The following is a 19344-nucleotide window of genomic DNA, read 5'->3' as shown; positions in this document are numbered from 1 at the left end:
TATATATATAGTTATATATATATATATATATATATATATTAACTGTGACAGCCTGTCCATCTTGGACTCTGGCTTACATGGGCCGATTTTTTGTATTGTAAAACCGGTGTTTTTTTCTCGGTGTGCCTGTATTGTTCGTTGATTACGAATTGTGCGCGACAAGCTAAGTACAGCTTATGAAAGCAGATGTAAGACTAGCAGCACATTTTAACTAAGAGCTAATGGGTCTGTGTTTGCAATTTACTCTTTCACTGTCTGTCTGTCTGTCTGTCTGTCTGTCTGTCTGTCTGTCTGTCTGTCGCTCTCTTTACCTCTCTCCCTTTCTCTCTTCCGGAGTCTCTCTCCCTTCTCTCTCTCTCTCTCCCTTCTCTCTCTCTCTCTTCTCTCTCTCTCTCCCTCTCTCTCTCCCTTCTCTCTCTCTCCTTCTCTCTCTCTCTCTCTCCCTCTCTCTCTCTCTTTCTCCCTTCTCTCTCTCTCTCCTCTCTCTCTCTCTCTCCCTCTCTCTCTCTCTTTCTCCCTTCTCTCTCTCTCTCTCTCTCTCCCTCTCCCTCTCTCTCTCTCCCTTCTCTCTCTCTCTGTCTCTCTGTATCTCTGTCTGTCTGTCTGTCTGTCTGTCTGTCTGTCTCTCTCTCTCTCTCTCTCTCTCTCTCTCTCTCTCTCTCTCTCTCTCTGCCTCTGCTCTGTGCAACTTCAAATGAACATACAGTCTTCGCTTTCTATTCAACCAGGAACCCTGAAGTTCTGAATTCTGCACATTACTTCAGAAGCCGGACATCAATCGTTAGTGGATAGCTAATATCCTCTCGCCAAGTAACGCTATATTTCACAATGACCCCTTCTGATTTGATGGAACAGATATACGGCACGGCATCTGCATATGTTTGAAAGAAAAACCCTTGATTAAGTTTCGACAATTTTTTATTTTAGCCAGCTGTTGCACTGAAATTGTATAATAAGGGCCCGCATGACTCAAGCATGAAATGCAAGAGTTTTACATAAATGAACAGTTAGTGCCTCGTTATTGGCCAACTTTTATTTGACACAATGTGTGAGGTAGAGACACTGAAATGATTATCTCTTTGAGATACTGAATACCGTTAAAAAAAAATCGACTTTTGGGAGTTTGCACAAACTTCTGGTAACATGCAATTTTAGCGTTTTCAAAAATGAATGACGCTAACCGTTGGCGCCGAAGCACTGGGTTAAACGGTTAAACTTTTATCGTTTAGTTTGTGCATAAGTCCAAAGACGACTGCGTTTTGGTTGTTATTTCTGTTCCCTAGAACCAGTTTAGGATTTGAGTCTCTTTGGAGCTGCCTTTTCTGAAACAATTCTCAGTAGCTGAACCATTTTCAACAGTTGAATTGAATTGCCACACATAGAGAAGAAACCAGGCTATTTATTCCAGCACGAGAACTATTGCCTCGTTAATGCCTTGACGATCATCATTCTACTTATGTTGATCTATTGATCGTTTGCTTTGTACGTGTCGTTGTAATGACAAATGCGGTTTTTTTTAATGACGGCAGAAAAGGGGAACTGGGTTTAAATGCTGGAAACACTTTGGCCAAACAACTCGAGTCGCTCACTCGGCGAGCGTCATAATGTTAACCGCGCGTTGTATAATTATATTTTGAATATAAGATCATGAACATGTTGGCGTAGATACATACATATCTGAGCACAAGAGCTCTTGATGTGGGTGTGTGTGTGTGTACTTTTGTCAATTGAATGAGAAACAAGACCCACCACAACGCTTGTTGTGTTGAAATGAATAAAGCATAATGGAGGCATGAATCTTCTTCTTTAAAAAACTATTTTTACGTCCTTGTCGCGGGGAAGAATAAACAGTAATGGGAGATCGTATTAAAACCTGTTCCCTTCTTTTTTCCCCTATTTTTTTTCTTGTTCCTTTGGCAGAGAATCGGGATTATGAGGAGAGAACATATATTAAAACGGGTTTCATTCCGTCATCTGTTCTTTTTCTCCAAGCCAGGGTTTCAGGTTTTTGGTCGGGCCTGAATTTACTATATTATGGCTGCATTCATTTTTATTGGTCACACGAAACTGTAACGTGCTGACGGCTATTGTCAAAGCCTCAGTCAAATAAAGTTTAAGGATGATGACTTTTGGGGGAACATTTTTGTTAGATTTTGTTGATGTCATCATGCAAGATTCACCTTCAATGTCGTCTAAAAATATCTAGAGGACAAGTTCATATTTATGTTGAATCAAACACACTACGATGAAAGATGAAAAACTACAGCAATGATTATGTAAAAACTAAATAAGGCAACTAAAACGCAAGTAAGTGAACTTATCTACCGTGTTATACCCACATATACCGAATAGGCAACAGCCTTAAGTCACGTGGTGGCTTTTTCTACGATTTATCTCATTTATACTGCTTGTTCTCAGTCAAAAGAGAAAATAATTGATATCTAAGAACGCAGTACTTTTGCAATATCTCTTTTCAATTGCTAGGAGCTAATGGCTCCCGGCCTGTCGAGGATAAAATGACATCAATTTAAATTAATGTTTACGGTAAAATATTACAGGGAACCAAACCTCATTTTTCTGTTCCTTTGTCCTATCTATTCCCCCTTTTAATAGACGGAATGATAATAGGTGGTTATTACGTTGGGGGTTTTAGGTTTCAAAGATTGTTTCTGGGGCTTTAAAATGTTGCGACATCTTCCTTATCCAAGCGTGTTTCATGATTTTCAGATTTTATTTTCTCCTCATTAGGGTCTTTATGAATCCTTTCTTTGAACTTTAAGTCGGTATCATATTCGACGAGGCATCGTCTTCCTTTTTTTTACCTGGTTTTTACGAGGCTGATTAATAGCACAATCAGCTTGTGCTTCCAGTCTAACAACTTTATGGCCTTTTTGTAAAAGTGGCAACTACCTGGAAAAGTTACGTTTGTCTGTGACGACGTATTGTTCCAAACGTTCACTTCCTTCCTTCCTCTCTGATGCTTTTATTTTCGTACTGAAAATTAGCTTTGAATGCTCCTAACAATGCTTATCTTCACACGACGTATGCACTGTTAAAACTCCCTCCCCCCCTTTCCGCCAACCTTCTCACCCCCTGTCCCTCCATTCCCGTCCTCGCTTTTACCATTCCCCCCCCCCCCCCACCCTCCCTGCATTCTCTACAAAGGATTTTCAACTGAAGTGAAGGAGTACAGTGTTTAGACATCTAGAAATGAAGAGCCGTGGCAATGTCTTTAAGGACATTAAAATATGAGAACAAAAAAATTGAATTGTGAAGTGTCTAGCAGCGTGACAACGTCGTAAAAACTTGAAACCTTTTTTCTCAGACAAGATCGGTTTTGAACTTTGAAACGAATGATACCATAATGTCAGGCCATTAATTTTTGTACGGCGCAGGGGTTCCGTGCTGTATCGTGAAAGAATATGTTTATCACTACCAGTTATAAACTTTGATGACGGAATTGACGTCACCAATAAAATAACAGGGAGATCAAAATCAAGTGAGTGAGCGATGGGGACACGTAATTGATATGCTGAAAGAGTTATAGGGAACTATTTTTTTTAATGCTGACAAAATAAAAGCTGGAATAAGAGTTTGATGTAACGTTTTTTGGGTAATTAGTTTCAGACGTTTCTGTTCGATTTTGAGCAAAGCAGAAAGAATTTACTTTTCGTTTCTGGAACCGTTTATTATATTTGGTTGCAGATGACGTAAATGTCGTATTTTGATTGAGACCCGTAACATGATGTGTGCGTGTGTCTCTGTCTGAATCTCTGCCACTTTCTGTCTGTCTGTCTGTCTCTGTCTGTCTGTCTGTCTGTCTCTCTGTCTGTCTGTCTGACTGTCTGTTTGTCTCTTCCTCTCTCTCTCTCTTCCTCTCTTCTCTCTCTGTCTCTTCTACTATTTTACTTTTTATCTCCACCTCTCTCCGCATGGAACGACAGACTTGTGCTTTGACATGCCATCAAGCCATCCTCATGCGTTGTCCCTTTCTTCTTCACGTAAGCGCTTGTGTCAGCATTTCAGGACGAGAAATTGGACAATCTGTGCATGGAATTGTGTCTAGCAACTCGAGCGTCGCGTGCGCCGCATGTTGGTGGACATTAGAAAAGCAAAGGTCCTTGGTGCTATATCCTTCCTGCATCACGAGGATTACCATGAGAGCGTGCGAAGAGGAGGGATGGAGGGGGGTGGGGGTGGGAAAGAGAGTCATAAGCATTCATCATGCATTGTATTGTAATATTCTGCAGCATTTCGCCTTTTGTTATCAGATTTTGTGGACAGGGAGAGACATGATGGGGTTTACTATGAATGTGGTGTGTTACTTGAGAGAGAGAGAGAGAGAGAGAGAGAGAGAGAGAGAGAGAGAGAGAGAGAGAGAGAGAGAGAGAGAGAGAGTAAAATCGAAGAAAGGACAGTACATACATGAGGAGAGAGAAGACAAGCTCACAGGTAGACCAAAATGCAGAGTTAGATCTGTGTTCAGAATATAAGGGGGGAGCCCCTTCAGAAAAAAAACCCAAAACAAAACTCCATACTGAATAGGAGGAAACTGCATGCAGCCAAGATTCATCGATTACTTTCATACCTGTATCAACATGCTAATACCATAAATATTATATATGTATTCTTAAACGGATTTTTGTTTTGATGTACATTTTTCATTCAATTTTCTTTTCATGTTTGCTTGCTCTTCATTTAAACTGTACAATAGCCGCCATTTATATGTATTTTTCTAGAAAACTGTAAACACCACTATAAGCATTATGCTTGTTGTTGTTTACTCTATATGCGGGTTTTTTTATTTGTAAATAATGCACAAACGTTGAATAAAACAGTTTAAACCAAGGAAAAGGTAAAAACCCTTCCCCGTACAATCCCCCAACATAAAAATCTAGAAAGAAAAGGGGAATAACTGAGAAGCATGGGAGCTGTCACATGGGCAGCTCGGACATCAAAAGGCTGGAGGGCAAGGATGTCGTCAACTTGTTGAAATAATCTGCTTTGCTTTCTGCAAGAGAAAGTGATTCATCAAACCGTTGACTTAAATTGCCTGTGTCCCCCTTTGCCTGGACACTGCCAGGTCTAAGTCTTTGTCAAGTGTCTGCGTCCACTCTGCTGCCGTTTTAAGCTCCCTTGACAGGCTTTGTACAGAGAGAGAGAGAGGGTTTTAGTTTCCATCCACGTCATGGGAGAAAACGAGGACTTTTCCCCCACTCTACAGCGTTATCATTGTGTATCATCTTGAAACTGCCGCTGATTTTCTGCATGAAGCTTTGTCTTGTTTTCTCGGATTTTTTGTAAGTGAGGGACGTTTTTTCACTGCGTTTTTTTCTTCTGTTTTGTCCTTATTTGATTCTTTTTCGCTCTGCTTGTTTCGTCGGACAACGGTTCCTTTTCATGCATTAGTACTAACATTGAAGCAGCCCCTGTTTAAAAGTATTTCAGCGGCGCTTAGTAAAAAAGATTTGGCGCTGACGGGTTGTATACATTTTTTTTTATTGTGATGTCGATATGTGTAAGGCTCTCAAACGCGTTGCCCAATGGACACACTCGTTTAGCAGCGACTATTTTTTTTGTATTTCAAATGCAATTTACATAACAAAGGGACGTTTTGGACAAAGTCTGATGCTGAGGCGTGTTGATGAATTTGAATGTGGGAGAAGAAACACGACGAAAATGTTTTCCACTTCAGACGAACCCTCCGTTCGGGAGTCTCTTTTGATTTTTTTTTCCGCACCAATAAAGCCCTGGAATAAAATGAAAGTGGCAAAGACAGGCCTCTACTATTCTCATGTCTTTGAAGATTCCAGCAAACTGAAGGCTTTCTGGTATTAGCGGCCCGTCAGTCTTCACTATAAACTATCATCATTTTCACCGCGCATTCAGGATGGACCGCCCCAGTTTGACCATAAATGGGCATGGCCACGTGACGTCATGTATCGACCCGGTCGCAGGCGACGCGCTATCGTCCGCTTTGATCTGTGTGTCCGCCGCTCTCAGTGTCCAGTCTCTCCTCCCCCCTTCCCCTTCCCCTTCCCCTACCCCCCTGTCCATCGCCAGATTGGGACCCCGTCTGCGTGTCCTATCCGATTTAATGGGATGACTCTTTTTTGAATCTGTGCTAAGACTTTTTTCTTTTCTTGCGTTATCGCGCGTGTGTGTGTGTGCGTGCGTGCGTGCGTGCACGCGCGCTCGTGTGTGTGTGTGTTTTTGTTTTTGTGTGTGTTGGGAATCTAATTGGATGTGTTGAGCGAATGATTAATGTGTAGCATTAAAGCTTGGAATTTTGGATTTTTGTTTCGTTCGAAAATATCTTTATTTTACTCCCGGTCTCTCTGATAGCTTTTCTGTGTCTCCGCCTCCCTATCTCTGTTACTGTCCCAGTCTGTCTGTTTCCGCCTATCTGTCTGTCTCTGTCTTTCTCTCTCTGTCTCTCCACCTAAGTATCTTCCTTCCGATTGAGCCTCTTTCCTGTCACTGTTTCTTCTGCGTGTGTATAGCACTGTTTGTTGCTTGTTCCTGTCATGAACAACGACAGGGAGAGAGAGAGAGAGAGAGAGAGAGAGAGAGAGAGAGAGAGAGAGAGAGAGAGAGAGAGAGAGAGAGAGAGAGAGAGAGAGATGAATTAAGCAAGAGAATAGAGAGAGGAGACCTGTTTCCATCGTAAGGGGGGGGGGGGGGAGTGACCGAGAGCAAAGAAAAAGAAGAAAAAGAGACATAGAAGAAGCAAGTCACAGGATGGAAAAAGACAGGGTAACAAGAAGAGGCCTTAGCCGACTCCGTGGCGTTATGCTGTGTGTAAGCTGATAAAAAAGCTGTTGACTCGAAGGCTAACTGTCGATTCGAGGTCAATTTTCCGGCAATTTGTCAGGCCACTAGCGGATCGATGAAAGTCAAAGTTTTGAATTTGTTTGCGGGCATTCTTGTCAGCCGTGTTGTAAAGTAGCTTAAGATCCCCGAGCCTTTTTTCCTCCTTTTTTTTACCGCCGCCGACAACCTGATTTAGAATCTGTTTGTAGCATAAAGCTTCCCAAATCTCATTATAATTTGTCTGGGACCAAATGAGCTATTGCCCTACAGAGAGAAAAAAAAGTGTGTGTGTTATTTGTGCGTGTCCTGGGAGTATTGGTGATTTTTTTTTCTGGACAAGATGAAGGATTCTTTGGGTCTGCATTGTACTTTATATTGACGTTTTAGTTTGTCTCTCTGTCTGTCGTGTATGGTCTCTTTTATTGTCATTTTGTCAACTCTCTCTTTGCCCCCCCCCACACTCTATGCCATCATCTCTATCAATCCCCTCTTTCACTCTTCCCTGACTCTCTTTTTACGCAATTCAATTTGTTTTGTCCTTTTGTGTGAACTACCATACCGCGGAATAGTACATACATAATTATGTTTTCTAGCTGCCTATCCTAGAAATAAGGTAAGGCATTTTTTTTCATGAAATTGATGAAAACAACCATCTACAATAGGAGGGGACGAGTGGGGAATTGAAGGGAGGGAGGGGGGGGGGGGGGAGTAGAGTAGACAAAGCGGTAATCCAATGTGACGGTGTAATAAAACACCAGACAGCATTCAGTGGACACACGAAAAGGGATCCATCACTGGTCGCCAGCCTTCTCAATCCGTCGTCCGAAATGAAACAATCCTGCGCTAACATTACTCTTTGGCACTTCGCCCGCGAGGTATAAACCGCCATCCCTATTCCGTCTCACTCCCCCTCTCCTCCCCCCCCCCCACCCCCCCCTCTCTTCCGCGATGTCTTTTCTTTATGTTCCGGTTTCGTCTAGCAGTACTACCTGTTTTTGAATATTGTTGATATCACATCCTTTTTGAATTTTAAAAATAAATATGCTTTTGTCTGGCAGGATGTTTGTGTGGCTGTGTGTGTATTTTGGTCTATCTGTCTGTCTGTCTTCCTGTTCTTTCTTTTCTTTTCTTTGTTTGTTTCCTTCCTTCCTTCCTCCCTTCCTTCCTCCCTTCCTTCTTTCCTTCCTTCCTTCCTTTCTTCCTTTCTTTCTTTTTTTCTTTCTTTCCTTCTTTTTTTTCTTCTTCTCTGCGTGTTGCTTTTATTTTTTATTTTGTTTTACTGTAGTCTGTATTTGTCTCTCTCTCTCGCTCGTTCTCTCCCGCTCTACCTCTCTCTCTCTCTCTCTCTCTCCCGCTCTACCTCTCTCTCTCTCTCTCTCTCTCTCTCTCTCTCTCTCTCTCTCTCTCTCTCCTTACAACTGTTCTCTTGTCTCTACTTTTTTGTCGCCCCCCCTCCCCCTTTCTCTCTTTTGTCTCTTTCTTCTCATTATTTCTCCCCCCCCCCCCCCCTGCCCTGCCCTCATCACCTTTTCATTCTCCTGATCCTTTCTCTCCAACCTCGCTGCTCTGTAAACGACTTTGTGGCGTCTGCATTCAAACCATAATAAAATTTATGTCCGGCAAAAGCAAGAAGTGTTTTGTATGGATTAAGTGTCGACAGTGAAACCAAGAGAGATGGAGAGTTGACGAGACTGGATAAAAAGAGGGGATGGGGGGAGGTAGCACGGAAGGAGGTAGAACTAATAGAGGAAATAGTAGAGGAAGGGGGAGGGGGGGGGGGGAGGGGGAGTATGGTAGCCTGGCAGAATGAATTTATTCAGTGTGTCTACATAACTTTTTTTAATTATAAAAAAAAGTGTCAACAAAAACTAAACAAAGGAGAAGGTTGTAAGGCGCTTAGAACTATTTTAGGATTTGCGCCCTATAAATACCCTTATTATTATTATTATTATTATTATTATTATTATTATTATTATTATTATTATTATTATTATTATTATTATTATTATTATTATTAAAGCATTGCAAGACGCGACACATAAATACACATGCATCTGAGGTCTGAAAATAGTTAGGAAAAAATAAGTACGAGCAAAGATTGGAAGACAATGACACAATACTAAAGTATATTACTATGGCAACAGGACGCAAACTAGTGGCAGCTGCATTTGGTCTGGAGAGAGAGAGAGAGAGAGAGGGGGGGGGGGGAGAGAAAGAGAGAGGAGAGTGAATTGAATTGAATTGAACTTTCTTTTACAAGGATTAAGATTTAAGGCTATGCCAGAGAGAGAGAGAGAGAGAGAGAGAGAGAGAGAGAGAGAGAGAGAGAGAGAGAGAGAGAGAGAGAGAGAGAGAGAGAGAGAGATGGAGAAAAAGACAGTGATAGAGTGAAAGGGAGAGAGCGACAGACAAGGAAAGACAGGTAGAGAGAGATGAACGAATGAAGGCGAACAAGGAAAGAGCCTATTGAGAGAGAACCTGAATGAAGTCAAACATATATAAGAAAGGTAGGAAGGCCAGGTGGGGGGAGGGGGGGGGGATACTGTCAGGAACGGGGACGGGAGAGGGAGGCGGGGGGGGGGGGGGGGGGGAGAGAAGGGGAGGGTCCTGAACACGCGTGACATATGCCCGGGCCGATTGTAAACCCTCCGGGCCACTGATTGTGTCTCCTACCATCTATCACGCCCGTCCCCCGGATCAAACCCTGAATGCAAATTATGACAAGTGATTTATCAGTATAATTATAGTTCACAAACATTCAACTGTCTGTGAAGTCCCCCCCCCCCCCTCTCCCGTCTCCTTATCCCTCTCCCCCTTTTGTCCAAGACCCCTCCTCTTTTTTTTGTCCTCTGCCTTTCTCTCTCGGTCCAGTGTCCGCCAGGCCGTAGTGTCGGTCACAGACTGGACATTGCGAGCGTTAGTGGACAGCGCGCCGGGCAGGCACACCAGGGAGGAAAGATAGAGGAAGGAAAAAAATAGTAGTGGACATAATCAGTTCCTCTCAGTTCCTGGACAGTCGCAGACCTCGCTCTCTCTTCGGTGCAAGGAAGGAGGGTTGGAGGGAGGGAAAGGAACAAAATACTTATGGACAGTTCTTCTCGGTTCTTGGAAAACTACAGTACTTGCAATCTCTTTCCGGTGGAAGGAGAGAGACAGGGAGGAGGAGACTAAGGAGGAGACAAAATACTTCTGGACAGTTTCTCTCGGTTCCTGGACAGTCACAGTCTTCGCTCTCTCCGCTTGCAGGAGGAGGGAGGGGGTGAGTGAGAGAGAGGAAAGGGGGGGATAGCTGTGGCCGGCCCGAGCAGCTTGGAAGCGAAAGGGAGATATTGGACGATTGAGCGACAGTAAATGCCAGGCTTTGTTCACCGTGCCAGGGGAGGCCTCCATAGTCGAAATCTGGCACTTTTGAAATCATATTCCAGAAACTGACCAAATCGTGTCTGGCTGGCCGGGTCCGGTCATTGGAAGGGACCCTAGCTTCGGTGTTGGTGTGAGTGTGCGTGGTAGATGCCCGGCTTCTTTTTGTCTTCCGGACGGGGGCGCGCCAGTCAGAGTAATTTGCATTTAAATGGAATTTGTCGCCACCCTGTGGGGGTCGTGTACTATGCAGACAAATCTATTTATGAAAAACCCCATTGGAGCGGCGGCTATGGGACCGGGGCCTTGATTGGCCAGTGGGGCCTGAGATTGTTATTATTGTGCTGACAATTGCCTCGTTACGGCCTTCAAAATGAAGCATAAATTGCATTGCCGGCCTCACTCTAGTTGGGATTAATATCTAGATAATGAAAGCCCTGCTTAAATTTCAGGCCACACCTGGCCGCTAACTCTTGTCTTGTCTTGTCTCTTGTCTCGGCCGCGGTGTTTTCTTCTGGTCATTTTTCTCCTTTGCAGCTTGCTTTGCTTGCCAATGATGTAACTTTTTTTCCACACAGAGATGGGATAGAAATAAAAAGATGGTGATAGGCTTAAAGCAGCTACAAGGAAAGAGAGAGAGAGGCTTCAGTCTTGTGAAGATTGTTGGACCTCAACTTCATTTAGGAGAGAGAGATGGGGGTGAGAGACAGAGGTTGTGGTACCTTTAAGATTTCAGTCCAAGGGTGGGCGAAGAAAGAGAGAGAGAGAGAGAGAGAGAGAGAGAGAGAGAGAGAGGGGGTGGGTGGGTGGAGGGGTAATAGGAGAAGAAGGGACTTAGTCGTTTGAAGGTTGTAGTAGTAGGGCAGGGACAGATTGATAATGATTGGCCTGACACTCTTGTAATGTTGTCCTTTCTTTTCTGTGTGTTGCAGTGACGGCAGCGTCGTGCCTGCGCCGTGACAAGCCTGTCAGTCAACTGCAGTCCAAGATGGCAAAGAGACGCCTCGTCCTCTGATCACCAGACACTGACTCACCCAGCTTTTTTCTCAGGGAAATAGAAAAAGACTCGGAGTCGACGTGATCGAGTTAGATCACTAAGAACGGACGAGAGGGACTCAGAACTTTGTTATCAGTTTCTCCAACCACAGCTACTTGTTTGCATCGTGATTGTGTTTGCCTGAGTGTCCAGACCTGATTCGCGTGAGCCAAGCCAAGCGTGAGATTCTTCTACCCCCTTTTCTACCTTCTTTGTAAAAAACAAGACATCTTCCTTTTGAACAGTGTGTCGTGTGCCGTTTTGTGTAGTGGAAACTTTATACTCCAGTGTGCGCCAGTGTGATTCTTAGTCTTCACAAAGACTGAACTTTGTTTGAACCTTTTTGCATCCATACACCCACATCTTGACATGATCACCATGGAAACGATGAAGGCCAGTCGGCGGAAGCAGACGAAGCCCAACCGGGTACCTTTTGGGATGGACCCCGACTCCTCAGCTTACAACGCAGGTGGCCCGGGATCTCTACCCCCACCACCTCCAGCTTCCTCCTCCTCTTCCTCCTCTTTCCAAGGAGGTCAACAACAACAACAACAAGAGGAGGAGGCACCACGCCACAACGGAGGCTTGGATAGAGAGATGGAGGAAGGGGACGCGCCCCTGGACATGCATGTGTCCATCATCAGCTGCAAGATGTGTCCAGAGACCTTCCCCACCAGCTCCGACCATCGTGACCACATGGACGTCGTCCACGGCTCAGCGCTGGTCAAGCGGTCAAGGATGGAGTCCGAGTTCCCCACGGCTTACCATCGCCTGGGCAGCGAGCTGTTTCAGGAGAACTCGCTGCTGCCCAACGGTCACGGTGAAAGCCAGAGTCAGGCTCTGTCCCTGACGAAGCCCAAGCCTCAGCCTGACCCTAGAGACTTTGAGGAGTTTTCCCGTAGTCAGGCCAACGGCGGAGAGGGCACTTCTCACAAAGTGGATGGAGGGAAGATCTTCCACCAGGACGCTTACTGTGAACTGTGTGACCGCGAGTTCTGCAACAAGTACTTCCTCAAGACTCACAGAGCCAACAAGCACGGCATCTACGACAGCAGCTCCCCCACCACCCCCCTTCCCCATGATGGGTCCAACTCCCATTACGAAGTCAACCTCCCTGCACCCCAATCCCACAAAGTCAGCATCTCCCCTTCACCCTTACAGCAGCAGCAGTTGCGGAAAGAAAGAGCGGATGGCCAGCAGCAGCAGAACCAGAGCCAGCAAAAGAAGCTGGAGGCGGAACTGGACACGCAGAAAAAGGTGTCTAGCGTGATCACGGCCGTCATGAACAGCATGTCCGGCAGCCAGTCGGACACCAAGACCCCCTCCTCCTCCTCCGCCAACAACAGCAACAGCAGCGCCAGCACCAAGGACCCCAGCATGGAGGACTACTGCGAGTTCTGCCAGAAGCACTTTTGCAACAAGTACTACCTGAAGAAGCACAAGCAGGACGTGCACGGCATCATCCCCGAGACGGGACCCACCCCCACCAAGCGCAGCCGTGCAAGTAGCAGCCTTCTTGACCTGCCCATGTCCACTTCCATGGGCTCTCCTATGTTCGTCCCTCAGCCTATGGCCAGTTTAGGGGGCATGCCCTCCCTGCCGCCCGGCGTCATGGTCCTCAACCCGTTAATGCCCCAGATGACCATCATCCCCACAGGCAACATGCCCCAGCCCCTGCTCCACGCCTCGCAGCTCCACCATCATCCCCAGTCCCCAATCATGTCGCAGCACCTCCCCATGCCAGGCTCTCTCCCGGGTATCTCCCCCAACACACCCACCTCCCAGGCCTCGCAGCTCAGCCCCAACCCCGACACCTTCTGCAGCCAGTGCAGGAAGGAGTTCAGCAACGCCTACTTCCTCAAGATCCACAAGGCCAACCGCCACGGCATTAAGAGCGATGACATCCCGCCAGAAGCCAAGATGCTGGGAGACATGGTGGAGAGTAATGGCATCTTCATCCCGCCTCCCCCACCTTCCCCAGACATCAAGCAGGAAGGCGGCAGTCACAGTCGCTTCACCCCCCCTCCTCTCACCAGCATCAACCAGATGGTGACGTGCCGCCAGTGCGACAAGGACTTCCCCAACGCCCATGCCTTCAAGATCCACCAGATCACTGAGCACGGCAAGAACATGGAAGCCTCGCTGCCCGACTCCTACGAAAGCAGCCTACCCAAGTCCGACATGCCACCCATCTCGAGCGCAGAGTCCTTGCGCCGAATGTCTGCCGAGGCGGCGGTCTCCCAGGCCAACAGAGAGAGCGGAGAGTCCGGTCGGTCAGGAGGAGGCACCACCATGTTCAGCAACATCGTAGCGGCCAAGCTGGCGGACCGAGTGATTTGCGAAATCTGCAACAAGGACCTGTGCAACAAGTACTTCCTCAAGTCGCACAAGCTGAAGATGCACGGCATTGACACGGACAAGGAAGAGGGGAGGAGTCCGGGGGACAACAGCCAGCAGCGCAGCCCCACCAACCTGCCCCCCTCCAGCAGCCGCCCCATGGCCAGTCCCCTCAACATGTCCATGGGGTCACCCAAGGCTCCCCCTCCGCCTCCCCAAGGCCTCATCATGCCCAAGCTGGAGATGAGAGACTTCCAGGAGTACAGCCGTGACTACAAGATGATGGAGAAGTTCAACAGCATGAAGAAGTTCGCTGACGTCCCGTCGTTCCTGTCGGAGACGATCAACAACGAGTACATGATGCGAGCAGGACAATCCCCGTTCGGCATGGCGGGACTGACCCAGACCTCCTCCAACCCAAACCTCAGCCACGACCAGCTGGTGGAGGAAGGCATCGATCCTGAGGCCTACTGCGACATCTGCAAGAAAGAGTTCTGCAGCAAGTACTTCCTCAGAACCCACAAGCAGAACATCCACGGCATTAAGGTAGACGTACCGCCCATTGATCGCAGTCGAGCCAAGCCCGGACCCAAACCTGGCCTGAACAAAATGAGCGGCATGGGAGGCAGCAATGGCAACCCCTTGATGGGTCTACCTATGCCCGGTATGCCCTTCGCCTTCCCACCTGGCCTCATCTTGGGCGGGAGTAACGGAGGAATGGGAGTAGGAGGAATGGGAGGAGGAGGGATGGGAGTAGGAGGAATGGGAGGAGGAGGAATGGGAGGAGGAGGCAGGGACGGAGGATTAGGAGGAGGAGGGATGAGCAGGGGAAGCAGAGACAGTTACGAGAAGCACCAGTTCCGTTGGAAGGACCCGAGCAACTCGCAGCGCGTCACGTGCGATATCTGCAACAAGGAGGTGTGCAACAAGTACTTCCTCCGCACGCATAAGCTGAAGAAGCACGGCATCGCGCCCTCAGAAACCTCCCTCTCCCCCATGAGCGGATCCCCTGTCCCCTCAGAGAACGACGCTTCCAGCAACCACTCCAGCCAGCCAGACAACTTCTTGCTGGACAAGGGCATGTACCCACGCTTGGACGGCAAGTGTGTACCACAAAGTATACCCCTGCCCCCTTCAGAGCGGTCAGCAAAGTCAGCCAGCGGAGAGAGCCAGTCGAAGATCAGCAGCAGCAGCAGCAATAGAACCGAGGAGGAGAAGAGCTACCTCATGCACAAGCGCCACAACCACTTCAACAACAACAACAACACCAAGGACCCGCAGGCGGTCAACTGCCACCTGTGCGACCGCGAGTTCCGCAACGTTCAGTGGCTGTCAGCCCACCTGATGAAGGACCACGCAGAGGCCTGCAGCCCCGAGCTAATGGACCTCAGGATGCTGCCCCCGCCCCTGGGCCATGCGCCACACTTCGGGGCCGAGCTGGAGCCCAAGGTCTGTCAGGTCTGCCGCATCCTGCTCCCCAACGAGATCAGCCTGCAGCTGCACCTCCTGCAGGAGCATAACGCTCAGATCCGCCTGCAGGTGGACGACTCTCACCGCCGTCACAAGGACCTGATAACGACATCCTCAGGGTCGCCCAGGACCGTTGGTCGCAAGCCCGTCAAGTCGTGGAGGTCTGCAGGCAGCAGGCACGGTCTGGCGGCGCTCAAGAGGCAGCAGAGGATGTTCGTGTGTTCAGCTTGCGACTACCACACCCACTTTCTTTCCAGGCTGCACAACCACGAAGAGAGCGTGCACGGTATTGCCGTCAGCGCCGAGAAGAAGCAGAAGGCTTTGGATGTTCCCGCTGACAAGGCCTCCCCGAGCCTGAAGCAATTCAAATGCGGCTTGTGCCCGTCTCGCTTCACCACGCACGCCTACTGCCAGATGCACGTGAGAGAATCTCACATTCACATGCTGAAAGACTTTGTCTCGCGCAAGCGGGACCACTCCATGAAGGGCAAGCTCTCCTGCACTCTCTGCTCCTTCTCCACTTCCTTCCCCTTCCGCCTCCACAGCCACTACACCCGCTTCCACCATCACCACCGTCGCCCCCACCACCTCAACCGCCCCAACGGTCAGAGGAAGAGTGTCGTCGTCACCACCGTCAACACCACCACCACCACACCGGTTGCAGAAGAAGTCGTCACTCCCATCACACGCACAGAAGTCGTTGAGGAGTCTAGAAACACCGCACCGTGCAACAGCAGCATGGAGACGCCGTCCTTCGAGAGTCCTGTGGAGGCTTCTGCTGATGCCGAGGATCTGGTCAAGCAGACATTCCAGATGTCCGGGGAGGAGGAAGAAGAGGACATGGAGGCAACAGCGTCCCTGACCTTGGCCGACAACTTCATGTCTAGCATGAGGCCAAGGGTGCACGAGCCCGTGTCAGGGTCGTTCCGCATGACTGAAGTCACACCCTAGAACTGTAGCAGAAGATCAACAAAACATCTTTACCAAAAAGTCTGAAGAATAGATAGTTCTGTGTGAACCTTTCGTTAGCTGAACGACGAGAAAGTTCTCTGTGGACTTCATGCTGAAGCTAAATTAACGTACACGTACGTTTGTTGAGGACTATGGTTGTGGGATGGACTTACGATGAATGAACACACCATACATATGTTCTGTGTGAACTAGGATAACATGGGATTGTCGAAACAACAGAAGTTCTGTGTGAAAGCTAGTATGTAGCGAGCTGGAAGGACAAAACCATCAACACAGGTTGTGTGCCAACTCTTCTTTATGTTATCCTTCATGACGAATTTTCCCAGGTCAGCGTTAAAAAACCGTGAGGCCTAGACATGTTGTGAACTGAGCTTCATTTCAAAGACCTCCACCATCCTAAAACCATCTTCATGTTGAAGATATTGTGTTGTATTACGTTGAGAGACTATGACTACAATCACGAACAGCATTGACACAGCACGCACAGTTGTTGCTGTTTGATATTTAACACGGGCGAATTTTATGGGCGTTTTTCTTGGAAACAGCACACTCAACGTTTGCTGTTAGATTTTTAGCACGGACAAGATTTTAAGGGCGTTTTCCATGAAAACAGCACACCGAAAGGTTGCTGTCTGATATTTAACACGGACAAGATTTTAAGGGTGTTTTCCATTGAAACAGCACACTAAAAGTCTGCTGTCTGATATTCGTTGTGGACACGATTTTAAGGACGTCTCCCTACGGTTTGTTTTCCAGTGACGTTTTATCCTTTGTGTGAATTTTATTACCTTTGTGTTGAAAAATACTCTTCCTCATTTACGTGCAAGGACGAAATACACAGCAGGAGAAACTGTTGATATTCGATGATGATGATAATATGCTGCGATGCAGTGGATGTGTTTTATTACTCACCCTATTATATTGATCGATTCTCCTTATAGGAGAACGGCTGATCTATAATCTCACTTTGAAACAAGGAGAAATTTACCGGCGTCTGACGAAACAGAAGAATTTCAGCAGTACTGTTTCTGAGTGCAACCAGTCAAATATATATATAATTGTGTGCGTGTTGTGATTTATTCCCATCACTCGCCCAAGAAACAAACGATGGCACCTGAACCGAAGCACCTGTTGTTGAGAACAAAAGCGACTCTCTAGTCTGTTTTATTTAAAGAAGCATTTGTGTTTGTCCACACCTTTCCCCCTTCCCATTTTCCCCATCGCCCTGTATTCCGTTTGGTTATGTTCGGTTTGTTTGTTAAATATAATGTTTCTGTGATGCTGTTGTGTTTATTTGTGCAAATATTGGCGAAAGACTATGTGTACAGAAGACGCAGAACACACATCGGACAAGTTATGCTAAAGAACTTTGGAACAAGTTCTTCTGTGACCCCGAGAGAAGTGTGCTCGGAGACGCATTGGAGACAGTTTTCACGTGCGAGATGCACAGCTGAGCTGTGTTAAGCGTCGGTGTTCCTAACAGTACGATTCATAATGACTGGCAAAAAAACAAGGAGATACATATATATATTTCACAATGATTATGTAGCATACGGTATGAACAGTTGACGACTTTCGTCGTTGTAAAGCTTGTGTGAAGAAGATTTTTTATTTATCTCGTCCGGGTGGAAGTTACATAATTATTGAGCTGAGCAAACCTAGTAGGTTTGGCCAGTTTAAGGCGTTGAAGCAAAGAGAGAAGGTGTTCCTTTTCAGTATGCTTATTTGGTTGTCGTTTCCTGTGTGATTGTTTTCAGTTTACAGTTTGTGTGAGTCTTTTTTTTTCTCTTTTTTTTTCAGTCCAAGAGTGTTTGTGTGTGACTTTTTGACTTGATTAATTTCCAGACATGACCTCAGGTATTATTAACATTATTATAACTATTATTATTCGCTATATTATACGATAGATGTGATGTATAGTGGTGGGCTTGTTCTGCGAGTGCAATTCAAGAATTTCTTTGCGCCAGATTCCTGATATTTTCTCTCCTCTAATTTCCTCTGCGTTTCTGTCCAAGTGTTCTCATTGTCTTAGAACTAATGCGGTGCAGTCACAATTTTGCTCCCCTCATAACTTATGGCAATTTGTTCCAGCGCGGCTTTTCAAGACCTTTCTGACCCTTAAACGTATTTGTTCTAAGGCCAATTATTACGGAGAAGCTGTTCTTCCTTCCTCCCCCTTCTTCCTTGCAATATTCCAAGTATTCGTTCTAGCGCGTCGAAATGGATCAGCTGGTACAATAGCGGTTCTGTTATGTCGCGTAATAGGTTTGTTTTAATACCTTTCTGTTTCTCGAAGAAAGAAAGACTTTGCCATGACGACACTAAAGACTTGTTCCTTTGTATTTTGTAAAGGCAGCAAGGTGGGATTTGTTTTTCGTTTGGCGAGGAACCGGTTTAGAAGTTTCAGGATTCGTTTCCATGGTGATTAGTCAGTTGCCCCGCACTTTTGTGCGGTGATCACTTTTGCATCCCAATAATGTTTCAGTATTATGCTTTTACTTTGCTTCTTGTTATGAGAAAAGTAATTTGTTTTATTGGTGACGGGATGGCTTTGCTTTGTCTGTCTCGCTTTCACTTTGTGTCTCTGTCTCTGTCCCTCTTTCTCTCTCTTTCTCCATTCCTACTTCTTTAGATCCGTTATCCCAATTCTCTCTCCGTCTCTCTCCCTTTTCCTCTCTGTCTCTGTTTCTCTCTGTCTCTGTGTGTGTCTCTCTCTCTCTCTCTCTCTCTCTCTCTCTCTCTCTCTCTCTCTCTCTCTCTCTCTCTCTCTCTCTCTCTCTCTCTCTCTCTATCTGTCTTAGTCGCTGTCCCCCTCCCTCAACCGTTCTTATTTTTCCTGTATCCCCCCCCCCTCTCTGTTCTCACAAGCCCACCACCCTACCCCCCCTCCATTTCTACCCCCCCCCCCTCTTTCTCTTCTCTTGTACGGTTTAGGAATGAATGAAAGTGAAACTGATCTACGCGTCTGAAATGTTCGGGATAGCGCAGAAAAGATGAAAAGAATGTACACTTTTGACAAGAGGCAAACTTGTATCCCCCCCCCCACCCCACCCCACCCTCCTTCCTTCTCTTTGTTTTCTGCTACACCTACGGGAGTGATGAGTAATGATGCTCCAGTGCCGGAGATAGAGGTTTTCTTTCCGAAATGACGTGATTTTCAGTTCTTCTTCCCCCCCCCCCCCCCTTCCTTTCCTTCGTTTACCACTCCTTTCCTTTTCACTTACCAGTTTCTTTCTCAGTAATGGAAAAAGTTTGAATAGCTTCCAGAAACGCAATGTAAATATCTTTTTGTTTCCTTAGAAACATATCTTTCTCACCAGCCATCCCGAACCCGTCTACTTTTTCCAATCTCATAC

General features: G+C 46.7%; 1 protein-coding gene across 1 annotated transcript in view; it reads left to right on the top strand.

Annotated features, from left to right (window-relative positions):
• LOC138967416 (uncharacterized) overlaps positions 1–18845 on the top strand; it is a 63976-nt gene extending 45131 nt beyond the window's left edge. Inside the window, exon 2 of the mRNA XM_070339958.1 lies at positions 11106–18845. Coding sequence (XP_070196059.1) covers positions 11579–15967 — 4389 coding nt within the window. The 5' untranslated portion in view covers positions 11106–11578 and the 3' untranslated portion in view covers positions 15968–18845. The remainder of the gene's footprint in view (positions 1–11105) is intronic.
• The last annotated feature ends 499 nt before the right edge of the window (positions 18846–19344 follow it).

Source organism: Littorina saxatilis, linkage group LG5 (assembly GCF_037325665.1).
Source record: "Littorina saxatilis isolate snail1 linkage group LG5, US_GU_Lsax_2.0, whole genome shotgun sequence".
Taxonomy (NCBI): Eukaryota; Metazoa; Mollusca; class Gastropoda; order Littorinimorpha; family Littorinidae; genus Littorina; species Littorina saxatilis.
Note: the sequence above shows the minus strand (reverse complement) of the source record. Positions and strands in the feature narration are given on the sequence as shown.